Source organism: Centroberyx gerrardi, chromosome 2 (assembly GCF_048128805.1).
Source record: "Centroberyx gerrardi isolate f3 chromosome 2, fCenGer3.hap1.cur.20231027, whole genome shotgun sequence".
NCBI classification, from domain to species: Eukaryota; Metazoa; Chordata; class Actinopteri; order Beryciformes; family Berycidae; genus Centroberyx; species Centroberyx gerrardi.
Genome location: NC_135998.1, coordinates 27,362,552 through 27,386,914, shown reverse-complemented (window position 1 = coordinate 27,386,914; position 24,363 = coordinate 27,362,552). Strand labels below are relative to the sequence as shown.

At 40.3% G+C, this 24,363-nt stretch overlaps 2 protein-coding genes across 2 annotated transcripts; one reads left to right on the top strand and one right to left on the bottom strand.

Annotated features, from left to right (window-relative positions):
• Positions 1-96: 96 nt before the first annotated feature.
• LOC139910682 (non-selective voltage-gated ion channel VDAC2) lies at positions 97-8,057 on the bottom strand. The gene is made up of 9 exons (XM_071898062.2): positions 7,949-8,057; positions 6,534-6,604; positions 5,672-5,721; positions 3,418-3,570; positions 3,236-3,288; positions 2,619-2,840; positions 1,816-1,966; positions 1,648-1,705; positions 97-1,423 (listed from the first exon to the last, which is right to left on the bottom strand). Exons 2-9 carry the CDS (start codon positions 6,598-6,600, stop codon positions 1,332-1,334), a joined length of 846 nt encoding a protein of 281 aa, XP_071754163.1. The 5' UTR covers positions 6,601-6,604; positions 7,949-8,057; the 3' UTR covers positions 97-1,331.
• A 3,867-nt stretch (positions 8,058-11,924) lies between these two features.
• Positions 11,925-24,265, top strand: slc25a1b (slc25a1 solute carrier family 25 member 1b). The gene is made up of 9 exons (XM_071898418.2): positions 11,925-12,245; positions 15,902-16,009; positions 18,776-18,875; positions 19,247-19,385; positions 19,967-20,051; positions 20,307-20,411; positions 20,526-20,641; positions 20,745-20,818; positions 22,613-24,265. The coding sequence occupies exons 1-9, from the start codon at positions 12,134-12,136 to the stop codon at positions 22,725-22,727; spliced, it is 954 nt and encodes a 317-aa protein (XP_071754519.1). The 5' UTR covers positions 11,925-12,133; the 3' UTR covers positions 22,728-24,265.
• The last annotated feature ends 98 nt before the right edge of the window (positions 24,266-24,363 follow it).

Genomic DNA, 24,363 nt, shown 5'->3' with positions numbered 1-24,363 from the left:
TATTATTAGAATTACCTTAACCGACGTTGGAAAAATGAGGTACGTGTGTCGAGATGACAAAGAAACAAAGGAATGACCCTTATAATAATGACAACACAATTTGATGGAAAAACACATTTCGATCTATGATTTATTACCAAAAGGAAGAAAAGGATAGTCATGTGGAACACAACGACCTCTTGTTTGGACTGGAATCACTCAGAGGACGATAAACTGTATTTTCTGTACAGTGGGAACTGGTCTGAAGAGTGTAGATTGTTTGAAGAAAAGAGAGCAGTGACAGCAATGAGCGCAGTTCCCGAGCAACATGAGCAAACAACTTTCCATCAAATAAGACTTGACGCCTGGTGCCACGATACCTAAAGCAAGGTAACAAGCAAATGCAAAATATTCTCATGTGACATCACTTCGTTTGTGACTGCTGTGCTGAAATAGACAGATGAAAACAATAGTGTAGAAATGCCAACTAACTACACAACCTACTGGAAGATTCCACTATATTGATTTCACCTATGAGTAGTCACAAAGGATTAAAAGAGGAGACCATTTAGGACTACTTTGAACAGATTTCCAATACTCTTCTAAAACTATCTATGCTGACAGTAACAATACAACTGAACCCTCCGCAGACCTTTACTCAATCCAAGCAGAAACAGTCTTCACCTATGCTGAAACTCACAATCCCTCATAACTTTGACCCACAGCAATTCAACAACATAAACAGTTTATAAAACATTTATATTGATTAAATGGTCCACAACAAAACCAAAAATGTTCTGACTCAAACCGATACAAAACAAAAAACACACAAGACAGTCAGCACCATTTTTAACCAAGCAAACAAATGTTCTGCTCTGCATCCAGGTTTTCATTCAGACATGCTTTAAGGAAGGCGGGAACAACACAGGCTTAAAGGAGCTACACATTTACACCAAGGACTACTTCAGCCAAGACCTACAGGGAGATAAATAGTGCCACTTCATTAACCATAAGAGGACATGAACCCACAGTCTTACTATGCACTGTCAACTAAAAGGATCAATAAAACACACCGTCTCCATTGTCGTTACCCCTATCAGGTGTGTTTAAACATGATGCCGAGACCCGCCTATTACTGCCAAGAATGCTCATTGAATGTGTGCGTAAGGGGGATCGCTGTATGTACAGGTGTGTGAGAGAGAGAGGGGGACCAGAGAGGAGGAGCTACTTGATGGTGGTGGTGGTGGACTGGGGTGATAGTGTGAGAGAGTGTGTGTGTGTGTCTGTGGACCGGAGGAGTGTGTGGCGATTGGTTCTGGGCTCTTCTTTGTTGGTGGATCTCGCTCTCCCCCTTATGCCTCCAGCTCAAAGCCCATGCCGACTTTGTGTCCGCCGGCGTTGAAGTTCTTCCCGTCGATCAGGGCTGAGAGGGTGACCTTGACCCCTGCAAAAGGCGTGAGGAACATTTTAGGAACGAGGAATAACAAAAGAATTTGCAGAGCACGAATGGCACGGAAACGGTTTACCAAATCACATTTTCTTTGCGTAAGAATTCATCCTTTCAAACAACACAGAATGTTAGTTAATTAAGAAGTCATGAGCAAGAAAGTACGACTAATACAGAGTTATAACAATAAACATAAGAGAAAGTTGGGGCTCAAAGCATACCTGGCCGAAGGCTCTGGGTGTAGCCTACTCCGATCAGACTGGCATTGTTCACTTTGGCCTGAAGGGTTCAACAAGTTAAGTCATGAGACATCACAACGTTGTTTTTGTGAGCACCTCAATAGATCAGAATATGAAACGACAGTGTAAATGGATGGACGGCGCACTCACAGACAGAGAGGCGTCTTTGTCCAGCTTGTATTTGGCGGCGATGCCAAAGCGAGTGTTGTTGCTGCCGGCTGTCCAGGCCAAAGTGACTGCCGTCTCCAGCTCGTCGTTCACCTTCTGGTAGATGGACCCGCCGAACTCAGTGCCGTCGTTACTGAGGGAGACGGGACAGTCATTAAGAGAAAGAACGATATTAAACCTACTTCTTTCCGGACCAATAGCACGCCCAGAGATAGTCCAGAGGTTAAGTATTCCACCAGTGAAACCACACATGTGCCCCCACTAAACCTTCACTACTGTGTCTCCCTTTCCACGTCCCCACTGTCTGAATAAAAATTATAGTAATGCTCCACTAATGATACATGCACCCCTTGGGCCAATTTACTTCTTTATTTATTTATTTATTACATTTATTTGACAGGGCTAATTTTCATCTGTTCTCATCCCTCAGCAACAATCAGCAACAAGATGCATCACCCCCCCAAAGTTTTATCAAAATCAGGCCAGTGGTGTTGCAGTTTCAAAGTTTGAAATTTTGACCTTTAATTATAGCATCCCCATCAGGCCAATCAGTCTAATTTTTTTAAACAGCAAAACACAGTGCCAAAATGTATGATCCCTCCAAGTGTCATCAAGATACCAGTGGTGTGTGAGGAATCATGTGCGAGTTTTAAATTTTGACCTTTAATTTTAATGCCCCCATTAGGCCAATCAGTATCATTTGTAAGGATCGCTGGAACACAGTGCGAAGACGCATCATGCCTCTACGTTTCATCAAAATCAGAGCAGTGGGGTCTGGTACTCACACATTGGTGTGCAGCTGGAAGTCCCCGGCCCTGTATCCAAGGGCAAAGTTGTTCTGGGCCAGTTTGGACTTGGCGGTGTCAAAGGCCATTTGGTAGCCAGCCAGCCAGCCCTCGTAGCCCAGCACGGCAGCGGCGTGGATGATGGGACCCTCGAAGTCGATGTCGCAGCCCAGGTTGATGTAGTCGCGCTTGTAGCCCGTCTTCAGCTTGCCGCTCTTCTTCCTGGAAAGGAACATAACATGGACTATAGATGTTGGTTTATTCTCACTTCGCTGCCTAGATTCCTGTAGGACTCTAATGTTTGTGGCAATAGGCCAGTGGAAAATAAAATGAAAAAAAAAATGGATTAAGTGCAGAAGGGATTACTCAAAAACCCAGTGGGGTTTAACTCAAGCATCAGGATAGCAGCTAATTATTAACAAAAAGATGGAAAGACAACCAGGATGTGCTAGTCGGGGCTTTCCCCACTGTGCTTGGGTCATTCAGGGTTCCCAATCCTGCCAAGCCTTGCCCATTGTTTATTTTTATATCTATTACATAATGTGTCATGTAATCCCGTGTGGGATGGGTCACTTCCAGTATGTGTCATTCATTCATACAAATGAATTAAGACTCACCCTGTATTTGGTACAAAAGACGTATCCAAGGCAACCTTCAGTCCTTGAGCCAGCTGTAGAGAAAGTAACATTGCAGTTTTTTAGCCTTTAAAAACGTCAACATACCAGTGAAAAGACGCACAATGCAATTTCATCAGTTATTTAAACAAATTTCAACACTTTCTCTTTGGACATACACCTACCTGGTCCTCCACGGTGACTTCAGTAGCGAGCGTGTTATCTGTGTTCCACTTCTGGTTGAAGCTGAGGCCCAGCTCCTTCATCTTGTATTTGGTCTCCAGGCTCCCTGCAGCTTTCCCTGTGTCTGTGTTGCTGGAGCCAGATGTGTTGAACTCCTGACAGGAGGAGGAGGAGGAGGAGGGTGACACAGGGGAGGAAGCATTAGTGTGTCACAGTCAGTCAGAAAGGCCAAATATACACTGACTGACAAAAAGTGTGAAAATAATAAAACAGACTAATACAGAGAGTATGTGTATAGAATATCCAAAGCATGACATTAAATTACAGAGGGAAAACACACTAGGAAAAAAAATGTGCTAACTACAACTGAGGCCAAACTTAATGATTCATGAACTACGTGAGCAGAAACTGTAAAGAAATAAGGAGAAACAGTATTAGAGTGTGAGAAATGGGAGGATGACAGCTAGGACGATGACAGACATGTAACATTAAATACATCAATACTGTAAAGCAAGACAGCCAGAGAACTGTGAGAAAACCCTGAACAGTAATGCTAGTCCATGCAAGACATGAGGACTGGGTGAGATGGACAAAAACACACTGAGCGCTTTGATAAATATTGCAATTGTGATTTGCACTGCAATATAATTGAGACAATATCTCAAATTTCCTTGTGACAAGGCCAAAGCACACAGTTAAAGAGCTAGTTAAATAGCTAAATCTTTATATGATTGTAAGACCACACACTCTTGCATTTTATAATAAAGCACATGTATGTATGTATGTTATAACATATGTTTTCAAACGGTTCAGTTCCTAACATTAACAAGCAAGCCAAGTTGCCTAACATTACTGTGTTCTCTGTACAAGAGATGAAAGCAGATGATCAACTTGGGAGCCAGAGAGCTGAGATCTAAATTAACTTATAGTTAATTAGATATATATGTCATCGACAGAAATGCATCATGGGAAAGAACACAATTTGTATATAAAATACGGTTATATAAGGGAGTTAAATGACATGTCCACAGACATGTAGATCATAATAACAAAATACATCCTACGAATATGAAAATAATTTAAGCTGCAGCCTATTTTCAAAAGTTTATACACCACAACTGATCAAAATATCCACTGGGCAATACAGCTGTGGACTTTTTCATTATTTTCACATTTTGTAACATTTTCCAACATTTCCATTTCTTCCTCCTCTTCTTTCAGTGCCCAACTGGCCACACACACTCCTCTCTACCTATTCAACTTTGCCTCTGGTGACTGGTTTCTGATTGTCAGAAAATGTGTAGTGCAGCTCTTCCACAGATGTGTATCTAACAAGCTTGTTTAATTGAGAGTGTAAAATTGAAAATGTATAATATCTTTTAAAATTGTAGCCTTATGCGTTTTAGATATAATTTTAGATGTTCACATAGCAATTTCAATGTGATTAATCATGCAACCCTATAAGATACCAATTAGAACCAACAACACAAAAGACTGTGACAAATTATAATGTGAAAAGATGATGATGAAAAGACGTTTGGACTGAGTACAGCCAAAGACATTCTCTACAAAGAAATGAGACTCATGACGAACAGTGAGAAATGACTGATAGTGGTATAATAGAATATGGAAGAAACACAAAAGCTAGAAATTACACTGATTTTCATCATAATGAAATGATTTTCACAAAGAAAGAACGATGATAACAACAACAATGGAAAAACATCCATGACTGAATAACAGGACAAAAACCCATTGACAACAACCGCTTGCATTTCCAAGCACACAGACAGTTGGAGCCGTTAGCTCTGGGACCAGGTCTTACCATCTACATTAGAGTGAGAGCAGTCCAGGACAGAGGGCAGCAGCGTGGAGACAGAGCAGGGGTTAGGAAAGGCAGGTAGAGAGACAGACAGGCCACTAATGCATACGGGCCTGTCGTGTTTCTCTAGAATAAAGCACAGATTAAGCCAAGCACAGCAGTGTCAGCGCCACTCGTCGTCAACCTGTAAACCTTAAAGCTCAAAGGAGTTCACTTATAGTTACAAAAGCATGGATTTTAAAGGTTTTTTTTAATGTTCCTGTTTTCTTTCTTTCTCTTTTGGTGATGATGGCAGTGGGTGGGGTGGGGGGTGGGGGGTAGAGACTGCATAAATGATGCCGAGTGAAGGCAGGACAAGGCAGGGCGGGGAAATGTATTAGGTAGAAAGCATCCAGAGGGTGAGAGAAGGTAAAGACAGGCGAAAGTCTCCTCACCATTCCACTTTGTGACTTGGTCTTCAGGTCCAGCTTCACGACACCGAAGCCTGGTGGAGTTCAAAAGATGGAGTTTTGTGTAAGCAGTCAACAGGTGCTCAAAAACAAGCAAATTAATCACATCAAATACAACAAAACAGACTGGGCATTACTTCAAAGTAAAGTCGATATGAAGTTTAAAGTAGGGATGAAATTACATTCAGCTCATGGTTCGGTTCGATACACAATACTGGGTTCACGGTTCAATATTACTATATACACATATATATATATATACACACATATATATATATATATATATATATATATATATGTGTATATATTACTATTTTTTTTTAGCAAAATCTGAATTATGACTGAAAAAAATCCCTTTTTATTGAGGGAAAAATCATAAACATGGTGACTACCGGTTTCTATAAGTTAAATTTAAAACTTTTTAAGACCTTTGTAAATCCAATTCAAATAATCTTCAGTACCAATTTCATCTCCAATGCCTTACATGCTCTAGTGTTCAAACAATGCAAAAGAGAAAAGACCATTCTGAATGTCATTTCTTAGATATCAGACCGCAGATGAGATTGCATTAACATTTTTTGAACTCCACAATGCATATCATCATATTTTTAGATGGCGAAATTTCATGTCCTGAACTTTTGTTATGTGTAGTTTAAAGCCAACATATTTATTTTCACCTGTGAAAGATAGCTTGTTTTGTAAATTGCCCCATTGCCACCAAGATGAAATTTATATTTTTATGGATCTCTCTAGCTTGCACATCCGCACACCGGACATGGGTCTCACAGCTGGACACCCTGAAACTCCAGGTTTGAACAGGTTGTAGTAGGGTTGTTGGAGTACTCACCATAGCCCTTGCTGAATATGTCCTTGGCAGATTTGCCCAGGTCTGAGTATGAAGGAGGGACAGCCATTATGCTAGATAAAATAAAAAGAGACAAGTGTCAAGTGAGTCAAGTGATGAGTGACTCTGACTCTCATGTCTCTTTAACTCACTCTGTAATAACAACCACGATTTTACATGTAATTGTACAAATCAGACAGCATGAGAAGCCAAACTAGACATTTTCACTCTTCCACAGGCATTCCGAGTGATCTGTAAGTCAATAATCATTCAGTCAGGGATGAACGTTACATTGAGTCTTCAGTGATGGTGCACCACTAGCAATAGCTTATCCTGAATTAAAGTGACAGCACAGGGCAATCAGCAGTCAACAAAATCAAAGCAGATTTAATGTCAGTCAGCACTGTCCTACTATGAGTGTGGTTTTGTCAGGTATCCCATGCAATCAAAAAAAACTGGAATATATCAATCATCAACAAGCAAGTGACTAGTTCCCCAGTGAGCTCCAGCTGAAGGGAACATATTGTTCCTTTAGAGCCAGGAGGGAAGCTTGCTAACAGCAGCTAGGTCTGCATCCCAACTGAACCATGATGCTGCTTGTGCACTGAGCAAGAACCAGCCCCCCTCCTCCCAGATTAAATCTGACTCAAACTAAGACTTCAAAATTAAAATAGAAATATATGAAATGGGTATGGTTGCTGATGTTTGAGCATCAGAAGAATACGTTAATTTGTATTGTGATCAACATGCCTCAAGGTTGTAAAAAGGGCCCTACCTCGTCCTCGGCATATAAAGACGCTCAAATGCACACGATTTCTGAATATAGCTCCACTATAACAATAACCGTTTTTGAAAGCTGAGGTTACTTACGAAGAAAAAAGTGCCTAACAGATCCTTTGTTATGAACAAAAGGTTAGTGGTGCCACTATGCTTATTTGGGACAAAGGACAGCAGATGGGTCAGTGAAAGAGGTGTGGGGGTTTACTTGACAGCTAGCTAGCTGTTGGCTGAGCTGCAGTAACGTTAGCTACTCAACTAGCTAGAAAGGGATTCACCAGGTACATTGGCTAGCGTTCATAGTATTCTGCCCCAACACACACACCCCTCCGCAGCCAGCTAGCTAGCCACCACAATGTTAAAGTTGCTAACTTGGGTAGCTAACGTTACAATTGTGAATCTCAACACAAACACAAAGGCAAACCTATCATCCGAGGATTAAAATGTTCATTACAAGGCTAAACATCATTATATAACATAGCTAACCTTAGCTGAATAGCTCGACATGCTAGCTAACTGGCTAACCTTGGAGAGAAATGTAACGTTAGCAAACATTAGCTCCTAACAGTCTAGTTAGTCAAACAGTTATTATTAGCTCAATGCTACGACTAAAATGCTTCAGTAGCGGTAATATCCCATACCAGTGCAAATTGTTTTTGCAAGGAGAATCTGCAAAGCCTTGAGTGCCCCTGATGCTGCTCAGTGGACTGACAGCTAGCCTAGCTTAGCTCTGTCTAACGGGGATAGGGCACAATGAAGGAGACAAATGGAGCATGCGCGGTATCATCTGGACTGCAGAAAAAAACCAAAGGACCACGAACAAAGAGGAAGTACATGAGTGAGAGAAACATCCCACACTCACAAGCTGGGGTTTAGAAAACCTGAATGGAAACAGAACATTTCGATCACATCTCCCCAGGATCACCATGAAGTGTTTGCTTTGCTTAGATCGTGTTTTTGGTGTAGCTTTACGTAGCTAACACAAAGTCAATGTATGAGCTAAAAGATTTCGGCCACTAATTTTATGTACCAGATTTTCTGGACACGTTTTTATAGTCAGCTATTTCTTCCCATTTATATTATCTTTGTAAAGTGTCATTGAATGAAGCACAATTGGAGTAGAGTAAAGTTGTATGTTCTATGCCAGAACTGAGGTCTATTTAAACAGTAAGTGTGTGTGTGTGTGTGTGTGTGTGTGTGTGTGTGTGTGTGTGTGTGTGTGTGTGTGTGTGCGTGCGTGCGTGCCGGGTGGTAGAGACAGTGAAAGAATAAACATCTCACAGTAGCGCTTTTATTTATATAGCACTTTTCAAAACAGTAACAAACTGTCTTACAAGCAATAACTACTGAATAAAACCCAAAACCAACACGATAAACAATAAAAAAAATTCCAGACAAAAATTAGAGACAAGGTAACATAAGATGAATAAAACATTAGAATACTAAGAGAATAAAAGAACTACATGCAAAATCCATGAAATCCTGAAAAAATGTGTTATGAGGTGAGTTGAAAGAAGACACTCGCCTGTATGTTGGAGGTGGCTCCTCTCCTCCCCTCCTCCTCTCTTCCTCCCTTCCTTCCCATCCACGTGAGTAAGCATGTTTGGTCCTCAGAGTCCTTTGGGAAGAATCACGGTGCTTATTCATGGCAGGGGAGCGGAAAAGCCGGCTGGATAGTGCTAGTTTTTTGGGGGTCAAGCTCTCTAAGAGCATACTGAAAAGTTCATCTAATATCAAGGGAGATATGAAAATAAAAATAGCAGCAGTTCAAGACTTTAATCATCAATTGTCAGTTAGCAATCTCTTGGACAGAAACCATAATCTACAGCAGTGATTCTCAACCTTTTTCATATCAAGGACCCTAAATTAATCCACATTACGGCCACAGAATCCATTTGATGAGATTTTGTCTCTCGGACCCAAATCTGAGAATATTTTTATTGTTAGATATGATTTTGTCCAAAATTCCTTGACTGTCTATTGTAGGTAGAGAGATAACAGTCAAATATGATCAAAACAGCCTCTAAATAATAAAAAATAATGGTGAAGTTTAACAATTTATCAATTTGCTGGGGACCACTTGGAACCCTCCCAAGGACCCCTGGTGGTCCCCGGACCCCACATTGAGAACCACTAGAGAGTACTCGATTATCAAAATGTGATGTCATTTCAGCTCTTATAATCATATTCACAGCCTCTTCACAAGAAGAAAGCAGTGGACTTTTTCACCATCCAGAAAATGTTAAGTAATGCTCTGTGGAGAGACAGCATGAGAGGAATGCAAGACATCCTGCCAAGATCAAAGCACACCTTTATTGGAGGGTAGAACAATTCTTTAGAGCAGCCATAACACACAATCAGAAACTTATATAACAGAAATTCTACTCATTTAACTACTATAATGATTATAATCTCTGTCATTATCCATGGACCTCACCAAGGCTTTGCATTTTGACCTAAAACATATTGGTAAAAAAGGCATTACTCACTCTCACACACAGACAAATACATGTACTCTCATTCAGTCACTCACTAGTGTATATTAGTGTATTATACCATATGTAAGTGTAGTATTGCAGTTGTGCTGCCTTGATCCAAGATGGCAGTGTGCCAGTGAAAACTAAAAGTTATGTGTTACAGTTTCAGAATAATTTATATGGATTACAAGTTACAAAGTAATGAAACTGCCTTATATTAAGGCTCAAAGGGAGCAAAAATACCCATAGGACACACAAAAATACACATGGATCTCACTTAAGGTTCTCACTTACACCCTGGAAATTCATACGAAAATACCCAGAAGAGCCTGAGCATAATAAAACCATCATAATTCACTTATTACATGCATTTTATCTCAATTAAATTATCCAGAAACAACATACAGAAATATATCCACAGTATAGCCTACCATGCAGATGTGAAACTCAATTGACATAACACTAATGCACAAATATGTCTCTTAAAACTCTTAAAACAGAGTCTGCAATGTGCTTTAACAATCAAATAAAAGCAAACATCATGCTCATAAAATAAGATATAAGTAGCGGGTACATAAAAGCAAGTATAAATGAGTTTTAAGAAATGGTTTAAAAGATGGCACTGATTCTGCTAGTCTAAGCTCCCCAGGCTAGTTGTTCCCGAGCCAAAAGGGGCCTGATGGCAAAAACTCACCTTTGGACTTTGGAACGAGGATCTGAGGTTGCACACTAGTTTATACGGGTTAAAATGTCTGTGATATAACTTAGAGCCAGGCCTATCCATGCTTTAAAAGCGATCAATACAATTCTAATCCTGACAGGTAATCAGTGAAGGGATGCCAGAATTAGGGTGATGTTATTTTGTCTGTTTGTAGCAGTTAAAATCCCCACTGCTGCATTTTGTACATGCTGGAGATGAGAAAGAGACTTTTGATTGATGCCAGAAGAAAGAGTTACATGTCTAAATGTGAGGAGACAAAGGCATAAATGACTTTCTCTAGGTTACTAAATTATACAAACAACATTTTTTTTGGAAATTGCTCTCAACTGAAAGAAGCAAGACTGCACCACTTTCTTCACCTGTACATTAAAACTGAAGTCAGCATTAAACATTACTCTAACTTTCTGACAGCTGGCTTCACTTTGGCTGACAGAGGTAGAAGCCCAGATCATGCAAGGCTTTAGATGCCAAACACAAACTGCAAGGTGACGACAGCTTCAAAAAGCCCATCATATTCATCATATCTAGCTGTGGAAAGCTGTACACAGACTGTGGTACAATATCTGAACTCCCTGAAGAAACTACAAAAACGCCTAAAGGACATTGAACTTACTGTCAGATCAGGGATCGGCTCACAGCTGTGCCAGAAGAAAAGCAACATCAGAGATATGAGTAGCATTTAGTGGAAGAAGGGCCTAAAATGGAGTTGAAGAGTTGAAGATGAGACCACTGATACAGTAAATCAGGCAGGAAGTGTGAATTTCTGAATTTGAAAATACTGCAGGCCTATTTCCCCTTTCCACATCCAGGCATGAACCTAAATTCCACAGGTCCATAATTTTGGTAAACTATTGAAAAAACATAGAAAAAACTATTTTATCTCTTTTGCTTAGCTCTTATTCTATCTTTTGGCCCTCACTCCAACATTGTCCTGCTATGGTCCCAGTGTTTAGGGGCACACCTTTGCGCTCCTTACTTTTGGTTGCTTGTAATTTTTAGTGATTATGGGATTGAAACATATTCTATTATTGCACTGTTACTAAAATGTGAAATGTAGCCTAAATGTAGATGTGATAGGCTATTGAGCATAGGGCCTCAAAAGTCATGGGCTCCCATTATAGTCATATTGTGTTTCTCCTAGAGCAGGCTAGGCTTCCTTAAAATTATGACTTACCCTACCAAGAGGCTGAACTCTCAGAAGAGCGACCATTACCAATATCATCAACAGCCTATGATAACAATAGTTTACCATGAATTTAGGTGGAATAACCCTAGTTAGAGACCTAATTAACACCCTTATTAAGCATTATTCCGGTCCTCCTTAAATGTTTGTGAATAACATGGCGTTTTTCCGTGTAGGGGGAAAAGTGTCGCGCCCCGCCCTGCGCGCACACTGACTCGACACTATCAGCATCTGGGCCGGCGAGGGAACTTCACTGTCAAAAGTACACAGACATTATCAACTTCAGATCAGTACCAAGTCCAATGGTCAACCCTGCCTGGCCTTTTGTATGTGACCGCACGGCGACCAAAGCACCAGAGTGCATGAAGGCTTGAAGGCTGACTTGGTCTGCGGCGCTCGAGCACGAACCGTCTGACAAAATAAGTTAGGCTAGGCTACCGCGAACATGTCGGGAGCCCCTCCGTTTGTGAGCCCGTTTCGCAGACCGCAGTGTCTGGCCGCTGCAGCCCCGTCGGGGAAAGTCAAGCTAACGCACCCCGGCAAAGCTATTCTGGCAGGTAAGGAAGTTTTGCTCTCGGCCCGAGTAGCACCAAGTTTTTTTCGACAGGCACTTGCTTCGGTGTGACCGTGCAGGAGGGTTGTTTTTATTTGTTTACAAGTTACAAGACTGGACCCGTGTCAAATGGTTTGCAGATATGACCAAAGCCTGGAGAAGTGAGCGGTAGGCTACAACACTATTCTCTGAAAGTGTGCGGTCTAGCATGCATAGGAAAGGTTTTGTTGTTTGCATATAACTTTGCAGGAGGGGAAAGGCAGAATAGTTATGGTGACAGTTCGCCCTCCTCGGCTTGTCTTAGTCCCTTAAAGGCACCGCCGCCAGAACGGCTTCATATTGGAAAAACAACAACACCAAGGGGTTAAAACAGGAAATAGAGGGCAAATTCCTGTAAGTGTTTTTGAACCACAACCACTGCTGTCATTTTAGTCCAAGCTTAGGGCAGAGTAGCTACTACACTGTGTGTGTGTGTGTGTGTGTGTGTGTGTGTGTGTGTGCGCGTGTGTGAGTGCGCGCGCGTGCGCATTTTGTTCACATATTTACATTCCCTCTTGTTTTAGTCAAGTCCCCTCATCCCATAGTCCTACCAAGCCTGTGGGTATTTGTACTCACGCAGGTTAATTGCGACTGGAGGTTTGACAGTCTCATAAGTTCTGGGACCCATAAACTTAAACACAGAGAAAGAGCCTCTTCTTTTTGTAGATGCCCATTCCTTATTTTATTTTGCAGTGGATGCTGTGTGTACTGGCGCTGCAGATTTTTTTAAACACTCCTTCACAGAAACTTGATTAATCTGGACTCTTCTTAGTCAGATAGGGATATTGCTGACCTGTCTTAATAGTCAATCAGTGACAGATGTTGAAACATTTCACATAAGACCTTGCAAGCATTTACTACAAGCCAATTACTGGCAACATTGCGACATCAATAGGATGCAACAAAGGGCTGTGCAAAAGAAAGACAGTCAATCGCACTATTTCTGAATATACGTCATTATTTGTTTCATGATCATATTTAAACGCTAATCTTCAAAGAAAAGGTTGGTTGGTTTTTTATTTTTCCATTTGTTTTGTTGGTGTTTTCTAGTGATCCAGTGCCCTTAATGCGTGCTCAGAAGGGTCTCCGAGGCTTGCGCTGCTTTCTGTTCATTTCCATGAGCCATGATGACAAAGCACATTGCTCAGTCAGCCTTGGTACACGCTGCACACATTCACCTGGGTTACAACACACCTGCCTATCCCCAGCTCAGTTCAGGACCTCGTTATACAGGGTCACATACGGTTAAGATAATATTTTCAGGCTAGTTTTGATTTTAACGTAGCAAAATCTGCATGAAAGGTGGTCTAGAGAAGTAGGAAGGATAGAGATAGAGATGGTAAGTATGAGATTTATGGGCAAATTCTAATCACTATAAGCACAGTCCACCTTAGCATCATTGATGATGTCTACCTTGATAGAAGTGGCGTCTAACAGGATGACAAGGCAAGTCAGCAAGTCAGTCGTCACCCAGTGGTTGGAAGAGAATGACAACATCAGCCACATGCCAAGGTCTTATAAAAACAACTATGATCCCCCCTGAAACAGCATCTGACATGGTATTTTCCCACTGATATCACAAAGATGTAAGTGCCCGGATGTTCATTCAAAAACATGATGTTAGCAGCAAAGGAATTAGAACACTTTCGGAAATGAGTAGGACATAACCATTGGGGAAAAGAAGCCGACACTATTACAGTGTGGGTAAAGTATTTAGAGAAATTGTTATGGTTATGCTTTCTTTATTTTGGCCAAAACCATGCAGTAGTACACACAAAATTCACATACAATGTATTTTAAATGGTGACAGTCAAGCTGGAACTTGACTTTAAACGTTAGTATTTAAGAGAAAATATAAAAAATGGACTCTGGATACTAATGTTCAAGGAAATTTGTCCATGAATTACTAGAATTACTCTATAATCACTATAGTTTGATACTATACTTACTTCACTGAAGGCATAAATTAACAAAACAACAGTGAAGGGAGCAAAACAAATGGCAGTGGCACAGAGCTATTTGCTGAACCTAGTGGTCATGATGTGTCCTATACTGAGCAAAAAGCACTGTCAGTATTAGCAAATGTAAAAGATTTTTGAAACAGGGTGAGTGGAAAACATGGCATGACTGGGCCCACTTTTACAAAGAGATCCTACTGAATCATGACCAACAGTAACGACTTTAATCTGAAGAAGCATCTGCTACATTAATTTAGCATTATTGCAAAGAGCAATATATGTCCAATAGTTGATGAGCCTGACCACACACTCACACTAAACCCATTAGTCAAGTGTCCATACATGTTAGACTTGATAAACTGGCTGCATTTCTTCTTTCCAGCTTGAATACCAGGACATATAAGAAATTCAGGTACTGAATGAAGGCTTGACATTGCAGGTGATGACGTGGATTGGTTGATTGATTTGTTCTTAATGTGTAGGTACAGCCACTGCCCTAAAGCCATTTTCTAACCAAAGGAATGCTGGCGTGTGTCAAAACCAGCACTGTTATAGCTCCCATTTGGTACCAAAATGCTGTTTGTCTCTGGACAAATGCTATGTGTCTGGGCGAAGAAACAGTGGTTTGTCTAACTGCCATGAAGAAGAATGCTAAACTGACCTCCTGTGATTGCACATGCACTACGAGCCTGGCCTTGCATGTGTGAGCGTAGGCTGGAAACACTCGGGTTGGAGCGCCCTGCATGACAGTGTGGTAGGAAGCTGCATGCATGTTTAAGTTGAAAGCATCTACAGAGGGCCATTTTTAGATGTTCACGACGAGGAGTTTTAATTTGAATATTTACCACTACCACCGAAAGTAGTAATAGGATAGTTTGTCAAACTTCAAAAACTTTTGCACGCTGAGCTTTTTGGACTGATGCATTTCACTTTAAAGTTCACATGGCTTTGTGGAATCAGACCACTATCTGTAGGTCTGTGTCACTGTGGTGAACAGTCAGTGTTTTGAAAGCCACACACCCCCTGAGTTGGAGCAGGACCAAGGGGAGTATCTTGTGGGCAGAATCACACTAAGATCAGATCAGCCAATCAGCTGCCCTGTTTCTATTTGCTGTTGAACGGCAGATGTGTGACACCCTGGCTTTTAAGGTGGAACCAGGCCATATTGTAGATGAACTACAGAAATGCTGCTCTTGTGCAAAAGCGGTCATATAGATATATTAAAGAAAATATAGAGTTTGATTTCCTGATAATAAAAAAAAGATGATTGGTAACGTGTAAAAACATAAGATACAATTTAGTTAGCAACTTGGCCTATTAAAACCACACATTTCACATTTTCTTTGTTCAAAACAGGCATTTTCAAGTATTGCCTTTATTCTGCTGAAGTCTACCAGGCAGCACAGAATAGCAAATAGATGGTGAACTAGACTAAAGGACAGATAGATAATTTTTATAATCAGTAACTGGTTCTAGTTATAGTAGTTGCTAGCAGGGCTTGGTCTGTTGATGCAATTTGTCAAATAATGTTCATTTCTTCCTGATATGCACTTGTGCAGTGTTGACAGAAAACACTTTTAAAATTTAAATTTAATGTTTCTTGGCTCTTGCTCTTGTGGCCAAGTGAGTCTGAGCTTGACAGGCTGTTTTTCTGATGTTTCAGGTGGGATTGCAGGAGGCATAGAGATCTGCATCACCTTCCCTACAGAGTATGTGAAAACACAGCTGCAGCTAGATGAGAAGGCCAACCCCCCCAAATACAGAGGCATTGGTGAGTCTTTGGTCAACATCTGTTCTATTAACTAGGACTATAATACTGATGACTATCAGAATGATGAATGGAGACATCGTCTGATCACCAGTACTATTTGCTTCACTGTTAACCTGTGCTTTAGCCTGTGAAGGTAACCTTTATTTCCTTACTAAGGTCACGTGGTCCAATAATAAAGCTGTATTTCCTTTTGGTAGAGTATTTATATGTTTTAGTATGCATACCTCTGTATTAATTAATTAATCATTAATTAATAATTAATTAGTCATTTAATTAATTAAATTAATTAAATGACTGTTTACCATTGGGAGTTGTTCCAGGGATGCACAGCCACCAATGATGAGGCATTTTTTTCTTTCCTGCATACGTTTTGATAAACTAGACTATAAAATCATGCATCTAACCCATAACTTCCACAACATCAACACTGGCAATGATTTTAGAGCTTAATCAAAGAATTCTTACACAACCTAAAAGAAAACAATATTTGTGTATATGGGTGGACAATTACTGTACATTAATTCCCCAGCATTGGCACACAGCAAAACCACAACATTCAGATTAATCAACAAGAAAAATGCATTAAAAACAGTGTATGTATTATACATGTAATGGCTAGCGATTGTTATCGTGTAATTGATTTAATTTGAAATACACTTAAGAATTTTGAATTGAAACCAGCAAAAATAGTGCATCGTCTTTTGCTGCTTGTTTCAAGTTCCAGATGTTACTGTCTTTTAGGGCTGCAGCTATCGATTATTTTAGTAATCGAGTATTCTACCGATTATTCCATCGATTAATCGAGTAATCGGATAAGAAATACTTTTGCTTTATTAAAGAGCAATAGTAAATATACAAAAGAGAAAAGCTGTCCGCACGAAGCTGTCCATACGACACTGTGATTTACTGAAAACGAGGTGAAATAATAATTATTATTGATATTTATTACTAGGCCTAAATATCATACAAGTTCATAAGACTGGCTAATGTACATTTATTTACTATGTTGAAGGGTTGCCCTACACCTGCTGACCCTACTCACTGCAATCAAACTAAACTGAATATACCTGCTGTATTGGACTGGTGCATTTTAGGCTCCAATTGCTACTTACACCACCTGATATTTTGCTTTCTGGGGTATTTTATGCATCACTGTGAGGGGAGTAGGTGTGTGTGTGTGTGTGTGTGTGTGTGTGTGTGTATGTGTGTGTGACTATCATAATAATAACATGAATGAAGCTCAGGCTTTCACAAATTGACTGCAGCATTTTATTTTCTGTGGTTATTTTCTTGAGCAAAACTTGGCTAACTTAGGGACATCATAACTAGCCACCATATTGATTTACGTTCTTAACTAGCCATAACATATAGCCATAATTAACGTGCATTCTTTACTAGCCTTCATCTCATCCCGTTTTAATATTAAGTGCTGACTCCGCCCACCCGGGCCAGTTTCGGCGTACGCCGGTAGCAATTACAAGTGGACCCTATCCTACAGTCCCTGCTCTCAGCGGAGGGAGGGAGCTACGCTGTGTGTGGGAAGCGCTGTGACCGTCAGACCTCTCTGGATTAGACAAGCAAGTAGAGAAAACCAGCATCAGCCGAACCAATTTATTGCCAAATGCTTTGGGATTCAACACATTAACATTGCTTCCCATGGTCAGAAAAAGTCGGCAGATTTGTCGCTACTCGCTTTTGAGAAATAAAGTCACCAGGGGGGTCTGAAAAGTCGCTAAGTCTAGCGACAAAGTCGCCAAGTTGGCAACACTGGATCCGAAACTTTGGACACTTTCTGTTGTTTTCTTTGGCCTGTCTCTTCTCTTCGCCCCTCGCTATTTTCTCTCTCTTTCTCCAGCGCGTTGTGTAACAGTAATAATCATCCGTGCGAAACACTGAGCGTGTATATAGTTATATGGATTAAACGAAGCTTCGATGCAAAGAATTTGCATCGATGATTTTTAGTAATCGAGTTACTCGAGTTTCTCGAGGAATCGTTTCAGCCCTACTGTCTTTTATGGAAAAAGCTGAGCGAACAAATTCAGTGAGTGTGTTCTGCACCACAGAGTCACCACTTGTTTAAATGTGATATAAACAGAGCCATTATTAACCAGCATTATCAAGCGTTAGGTAATTATTATTAGAGCCTAAATTGCTGTAGTTTGCATATGTCCACATGTGTTAATGAGTGATGAAAACATTTGGAAGTGAATGAAGAAATGAAAACATCTTGAATATAAGTGGTGTCTACAGGTCCTGGGGGAGCTGATTGGTGGTTGACTGTTGACTGACACTATACAGGCCTTTAGATTACAGCAGTTGATCTATTCTGCTTGAGTAACAATCCCTAGTAAGTGCAGACACGTGCACAAGAGCAAACATGAGTACAAACAGCTCGAATGAACCAATGTGTATTCAGGAAGTTCCTCAGTTGCTGTTATCTGTTTGATGAGAACTTGTGAACTTTGGCATAGATTATGTTTGTCTGCTGCTGCTCAGTGTGAAGGGCTGCTATTTGGGCTGCAAAAGAGATTATATAGACCTAAATAGTCATAATTATATCTTGTATCCTGATTTTCCTAACAGTACAGCTACTCATTAAGTTAATCTAGCAGCAGCCTTTCTTGGGAGCAGTGCAATATTCGTATTTCTGACAGAGTGCCGTAATTAATGTTTTGGTCAGCTTGCCTCTTTTTCGTCTTACTCTGTTCTTGTCATCTAATTTATTCCCTGTTTCTCTGCCTCTCCATCCCTCTGTCTCTCCTACAGTTGACTGTGTGAAGCAGACAGTGAATAATCATGGGGTGAGGGGTCTTTACAGGGGCCTCAGCTCACTGCTCTATGGCTCCATCCCAAAAGCAGCTGTCAGGTACTCTTCCCCCCCAACACACACACACACAAACACACACACTTACAATTACATGTATTCACTTTGATAATATAGAGGGCTTTCAGGTCACCCTATGGCGAATTTGGAAACAAACTTACCTCATCAGACCATTCACTTTTACTTCTAACATAACTGATTTGACTTACACCCACACCACAACAATCTTTTTCAGGTATCCCTATTTTTCTCACCCAGTTGTTATATAATTAGCTGTTACTTGTGCACAGCCAATTCTCTGCTGGACCTCCATGATGGCTGCTAAGAGATTTGTAACTGCAAAGCCTCCATTCTCAAACATGACACGAGTTGTAATGTTTACCCTCTTTTTTTTTCTTCCATCTCTATCACAGATTTGGGGTTTTTGAGTTCCTTAGTAACAAGATGCGTGATGAGACTGGTAAACTAGATAGCACGCGAGGACTCCTCTGTGGTCTTGGGGCTGGAGTGGCAGAGGCTGTGGTTGTGGTCTGTCCCATGGAGACTGTCAAGGTAAAGTCAGACTTGTCTATCATTCGCAAAATAGTTGTCCCTTCGGCCACTCATCTGTTAAACTGCTCAAGTTTGCAGATGATGAGTTTGTGTACAGAAGAGAGGTGTCTGCTTCACATTAGGCTGTGCTGTTGACAACTTGGAGATGAACACTTAAAACTGTTGAGTTGAGGATCAATTTCCAAATAATTTGACTGCTCATCTACCCTTGGAGATCATCAGCTCAATTATGGACCCAGCACAGTCTTTCAGGTTCCTCAGGACCACCATCACCACCACCGTCCAGTGGGATGGGAACGTCTCCTGCCTAGTCCTAGTCCTGGTCTTCTAGTCCATTTTTGTAGATCAGTAATGATCTGTCACCCTACACCCCCCCCCCTTTTACTTTTTTGCTATTACTGTTAATTACCATACAAGTAAATTATTCTGAAAGTCATTTTGCACATTACAGCGCTACTTTCAATGTCTGCACAACCCTTAAAATCTTTGGACTACGTCTTTCCTTTATGTCCTGCTTATCTGACAGCACTTTGTATTTTGGCATACAGTATTTGTTTATTATTGTTATGATGCCGTTTTAGGTCAAATTCATCCATGATCAGACATCAGCAAACCCAAAGTACAGGGGATTCTTCCATGGGGTGAGGGAGATTGTTAGAACTCAAGGTAAGGAGGGCAGATCTCTTCATTTGTGCAGGGTTTGGTTTGTATTTTACTGCCACCTGCTGCTCCTTCACCACCACACATTTCCATTGATTTGAGTCATTTTGTAGAAGATAATATTTTCCCTCAACCTCATTACTCCTGTAAAGTTAATTTATTTTTGTGTTTCTGACATTGAAATGAAACCACCAAGTTGTGAAGGTTTTACACTGCATGGATTCTGCACTCTCTGACATGATATTACTGATGCATCCCCAGGACTGAAGGGGACTTACCAAGGCCTAACAGCCACAGTACTGAAACAAGGCTCCAACCAGGCCATCCGCTTCTATGTCATGACTTCCATGAGGAACTGGTACAAAGGTGTGTGCAATTTTGTGCGTGTGAGTGAGAGAGTGAATGTTTCATTGCTTTATATTCAACATATACGATCAATAATGCAGCTCAACATCAGCTCTCGTTTTTTGAATTACCAAGGTGATGACCCCAACAAAGCCATTAACCCTCTGATAACTGGACTGTTTGGAGCCATTGCTGGAGCTGTCAGCGTGTTCGGAAACACTCCCCTGGATGTTATAAAGACCAGAATGCAGGTAAGACATTTGTCGAATAATGTCGTGTTCACCACTCATAATTACTCAGACCCTGAACTCAATGTCTACCATGAAACTGACCTGTTTGTTTGTTATTCAACAGGGTCTCGAAGCTCACAAGTACAAAAGCACACTGGACTGTGCGATGAAGATCATGAAGCATGAGGGACCCGTGGCGTAAGTTCATATGCACTTCACACAGTAAATGGCATGATGTATATATACATATAATACAGTAAGGCATATGGTAAATTTAGCAGGATGACAAACAGACACTACAAGAATTTTACATGTTTTATTCAGGCCTTGTTTATGGAAGAGTTTGCATCAATCTTGTTTCCTTAATGTGATGTATTTCCTGTTGAAACAGGATATTGGGGCGGGACATAACGCAGGAAGGGATCATTCAAAAGTCTAAACCAATGAGATATCAATTAGGGAGAGAGAGGCCGTTTTATTTGATGGGAGGGGTGGAGAGGTGGGATTGTTCAAAAATCTGTGTGGTTTTATTGGTTGGAATTTTTATGTATGCCCCTGATACATGAAGTCACCACTAAAGATTTTCTGTTTTCCAGGAAGTAAAAGTAATGAGATTTTGATATAAAAGTACAAGAAAATAATTTTTTTGTCATTTTTTTGGCAGAAATTGTCAAATAGGTTTATGGTATGATAAAAGGAAAAAAAAAGACATTTTTCATTTCAGTGTGACTTTAATGGCCCAGAAAAGACACCTGGGTGTATGGGCTGCAAAGAAAAAATGAGTTTGGCCTCATATCAAAATTTAGCTCCATTAGTTGTGGCCAACTCACTAATCTTTGGCTCAGAAGCAGAAAAGGTCACAAATGAAAGGAGGTGATATTTTCCTGATGTCTTTCTATATCCCATTTCCTGCCTTCTCGTGATCCATTATGAATGCTTTTGAGGAGTCAATAAAAAAATAGGTAGCAGCTCTTGACTGCCAGGGCTTCTGCATTCTCTGTAATATCCATCCTACTCACATACACACACACACACACACACACACACACACAGCAGCTGAACCTACAGGTGCAACAGAGGGGCAGTTAGTGATTTTGCGGCCTCTTTTCCAACTGTACCATATTCTACTAATCCTATTTATGGAATAGGCCTGTGTTGTGGGTCTGGCTGCTTCATAGCTGACCACTCAGACACTTTGCCGTGGTTGCTGATTATGTCACCATTTTTCATTTGCTTGATTACTACCTGATTTTCACAAAATCATTTAGATTATTTTGGTGCTGTGGACAGAGTGGTGTGGTGCTTTCATAGTTTCATATTTGGTTTCATGAAGTAATGATCAACTGCACTGGGGTCACCCACTTGAGCACATTCCACAAAAGCACAGATTCCAGAAAATATGTTAAAATGAAAAATAGGAAGAGAAATGACTGACTGTGTAGGATGCTAGTCTTTAACACATTACTGAGAGAACTGTAGATTAAAAGAGGTTATTCAGGATGGTTTAGAAATGAGTGTTTACACACACAGTAGTTAGAACAGACTGTTCAAAAATCTGCTGAGTGCGTCTCCCTTTTGAGTCATTTGATATTAAAATCTACAGTGCGTGCAAGGTTGTCTGTAAAATTGTTAATGTTAGAGTCTGGTGGCTTGTATAGGCAATCATTAACACTTTTTTTAACCAACAAAGTGAGATACAACCTCAAAACCTATTTCTGGAAGCTCGCCCAGCTAAAACAGCTCAAACAAAACAATACATATAACAAATATTCCTGTGTCCCTGTATGATAGAAAGAGTAACATTTTCTTTTTTGAACAAGACTGGAGCATGATCAGGAGCAAGTAGACGAGAAGATTGGGGGAGCGGGATCTCATTAACAGAGTGATAGCAGAAGAATTAAGTTTTCAGACTATGATGGACGATAGGAAGCGACTCTGCCGTCCAATACTCTATATATAGTTACACATTTTTCTTCATTCTGTCCCACTCAGGTTCTACAAAGGTACTGTGCCTCGGCTGGGTCGGGTGTGTATGGACGTGGCCATAGTCTTCATCATCTATGAGGAAGTTGTGAAGGTCCTCAACAAGGTCTGGAAGACGGACTGAAATGGACACACCAGCGAATGCTACACAAGCAGGAGCCCTAGGACAGGCCATCCAAAACCTTAACCAGGCCAAGTCCCAAACCAGCCTCCTCCACCCTGCTTCTAGGTTCTAATATCTACCTCTACTCCATCTGTCAAGAAAGGGATTGCTCTGTTCTAGATTCTATTTATAACCCAGCTATTACAAGTGTAAGGGTGATCTGTGTTGAAAAGGCTACGAAATGCAGCGTCACCGCTTACACTTGCCCTCTCTTCTTAAAGTCCAGAAAGAGGAAGTTCCTTAAGAGCTCAGGGAAGGGAACGAGGAATTTATTTAGGACTAGACCTGCTTGACCAGAGAATGGGAACACTGTCAGCACAGAGAAGTGTCTTTTACCTACAGTGCTTTGAGCTAATTTATGCTCATGTTGTATGTATGTACTTAATCAAAGAGAAACCAATACTTAACCCAACATAATGTGATGTAGGCTATAGACAAACAAATTTTACTTGAAATGAGAGAGATTATCACAGAGATCATGATTCTAAAGGCCTTTTTGTAGATGTATTTAGGAAATGGCGTTTTTCACAAGAGTATTTGAGACCATTATTTCATTCAGTACCTGATATCACTATACTTGATATTTTCATTCAGATGTCATGTCATGCAGAGGCTACAGGTATATTAACTGAATTACATCAAGGAGTGCAATTAAAAATGAAATGCCTTAAGTCATTTTGTCATCAGATTTACTAAGCAGTAATTCATATTGGAGTTAAGGTGATACTGTAGGTTAGGTAGAGTGAGTTTTTTTTACCAATTACCATTGACATTTCCACTAAACTGACTGAGATGGTCTAAGATGGGATCGCTTTTAAGTTGCAGAGATGTTGTAAATCAAATTACCTATTAAGTTGATGCTATATAAAAGTGCCTCTATGTGTTGTATGATTCATTTAGAAATCTTTTATGAGACTGAGAAATATCTTTGTTGAATGTTGTCTGATGTAGATGTGTTCTTATTCTCTAAAAATGATGATGTTTAAAAACTAGATTCAGTTGCACACAGTGCAATGGTGCCAGACGTTTAATGCCAGGTGTTGTCTGTGGCATTTCTGATCTTTTCAGATCTCGTCTTGGTGTTTTTGCTTCATGTTTTCTTTGCATTTATTACATAGACATGCCTATTTGAGAAATGCCGTTAATGGTGCCTTCCATCTCATTCCATGAAGAAGGAGTTGCGTTTAGAATATGAGTTCATAATTCATGTTTTGATTAATGACATTTTTAATCTATGTAACATTAATTGCCTGTACTTTGACAACAAATGAGGTTCCAATGTGCCAACTGCTTCCACTCAGAAACATTAATACCATGTTATAGACTGGAGTTTGTAGCTTATTAGTAGAGTATGAGTATGGCATAGGTTTACATGCAAACTATTTAGTAACTTGTTTTGCCACAAAATCACATAGCAAATGAAAGTTAAGACTACATGTTTTTTTGTTCTGGCAGTTAACCCAGTTTATGTGCCTTCAGTCTGAGTAAAACTAACATGCTCACAAATAAACGGTGGATTTGGACTGCTGCACTTGTGGTGTTTGTCCAATTATTATTATTCCCATTACTATTATAAACAGTATTACATAATTCCAGT

What these genes read in the sequence shown, in the direction of transcription:
- slc25a1b (XM_071898418.2), top strand. Translation starts at nt 12,134, where the DNA reads ATGTCGGGAGCCCCTCCGTTTGTGAGCCCGTTTCGCAGACCGCAGTGT. An exon ending in GTCCCATGGAGACTGTCAAG is followed by an intron (nt 19,386 to 19,966) that starts GTAAAGTCAGAC and finishes ATGCCGTTTTAG; the next exon opens with GTCAAATTCATCCATGATCA. An exon ending in CATGAGGAACTGGTACAAAG is followed by an intron (nt 20,412 to 20,525) that starts GTGTGTGCAATT and finishes TGAATTACCAAG; the next exon opens with GTGATGACCCCAACAAAGCC.
- LOC139910682 (XM_071898062.2), bottom strand. Translation starts at nt 6,600, where the DNA reads ATGGCTGTCCCTCCTTCATACTCAGACCTGGGCAAATCTGCCAAGGAC. An exon ending in CATATTCAGCAAGGGCTATG is followed by an intron (nt 5,722 to 6,533) that starts GTGAGTACTCCA and finishes GAACTCCACCAG; the next exon opens with GCTTCGGTGTCGTGAAGCTG. An exon ending in TCTTTTGTACCAAATACAGG is followed by an intron (nt 2,841 to 3,235) that starts GTGAGTCTTAAT and finishes GTTCCTTTCCAG; the next exon opens with GAAGAAGAGCGGCAAGCTGA.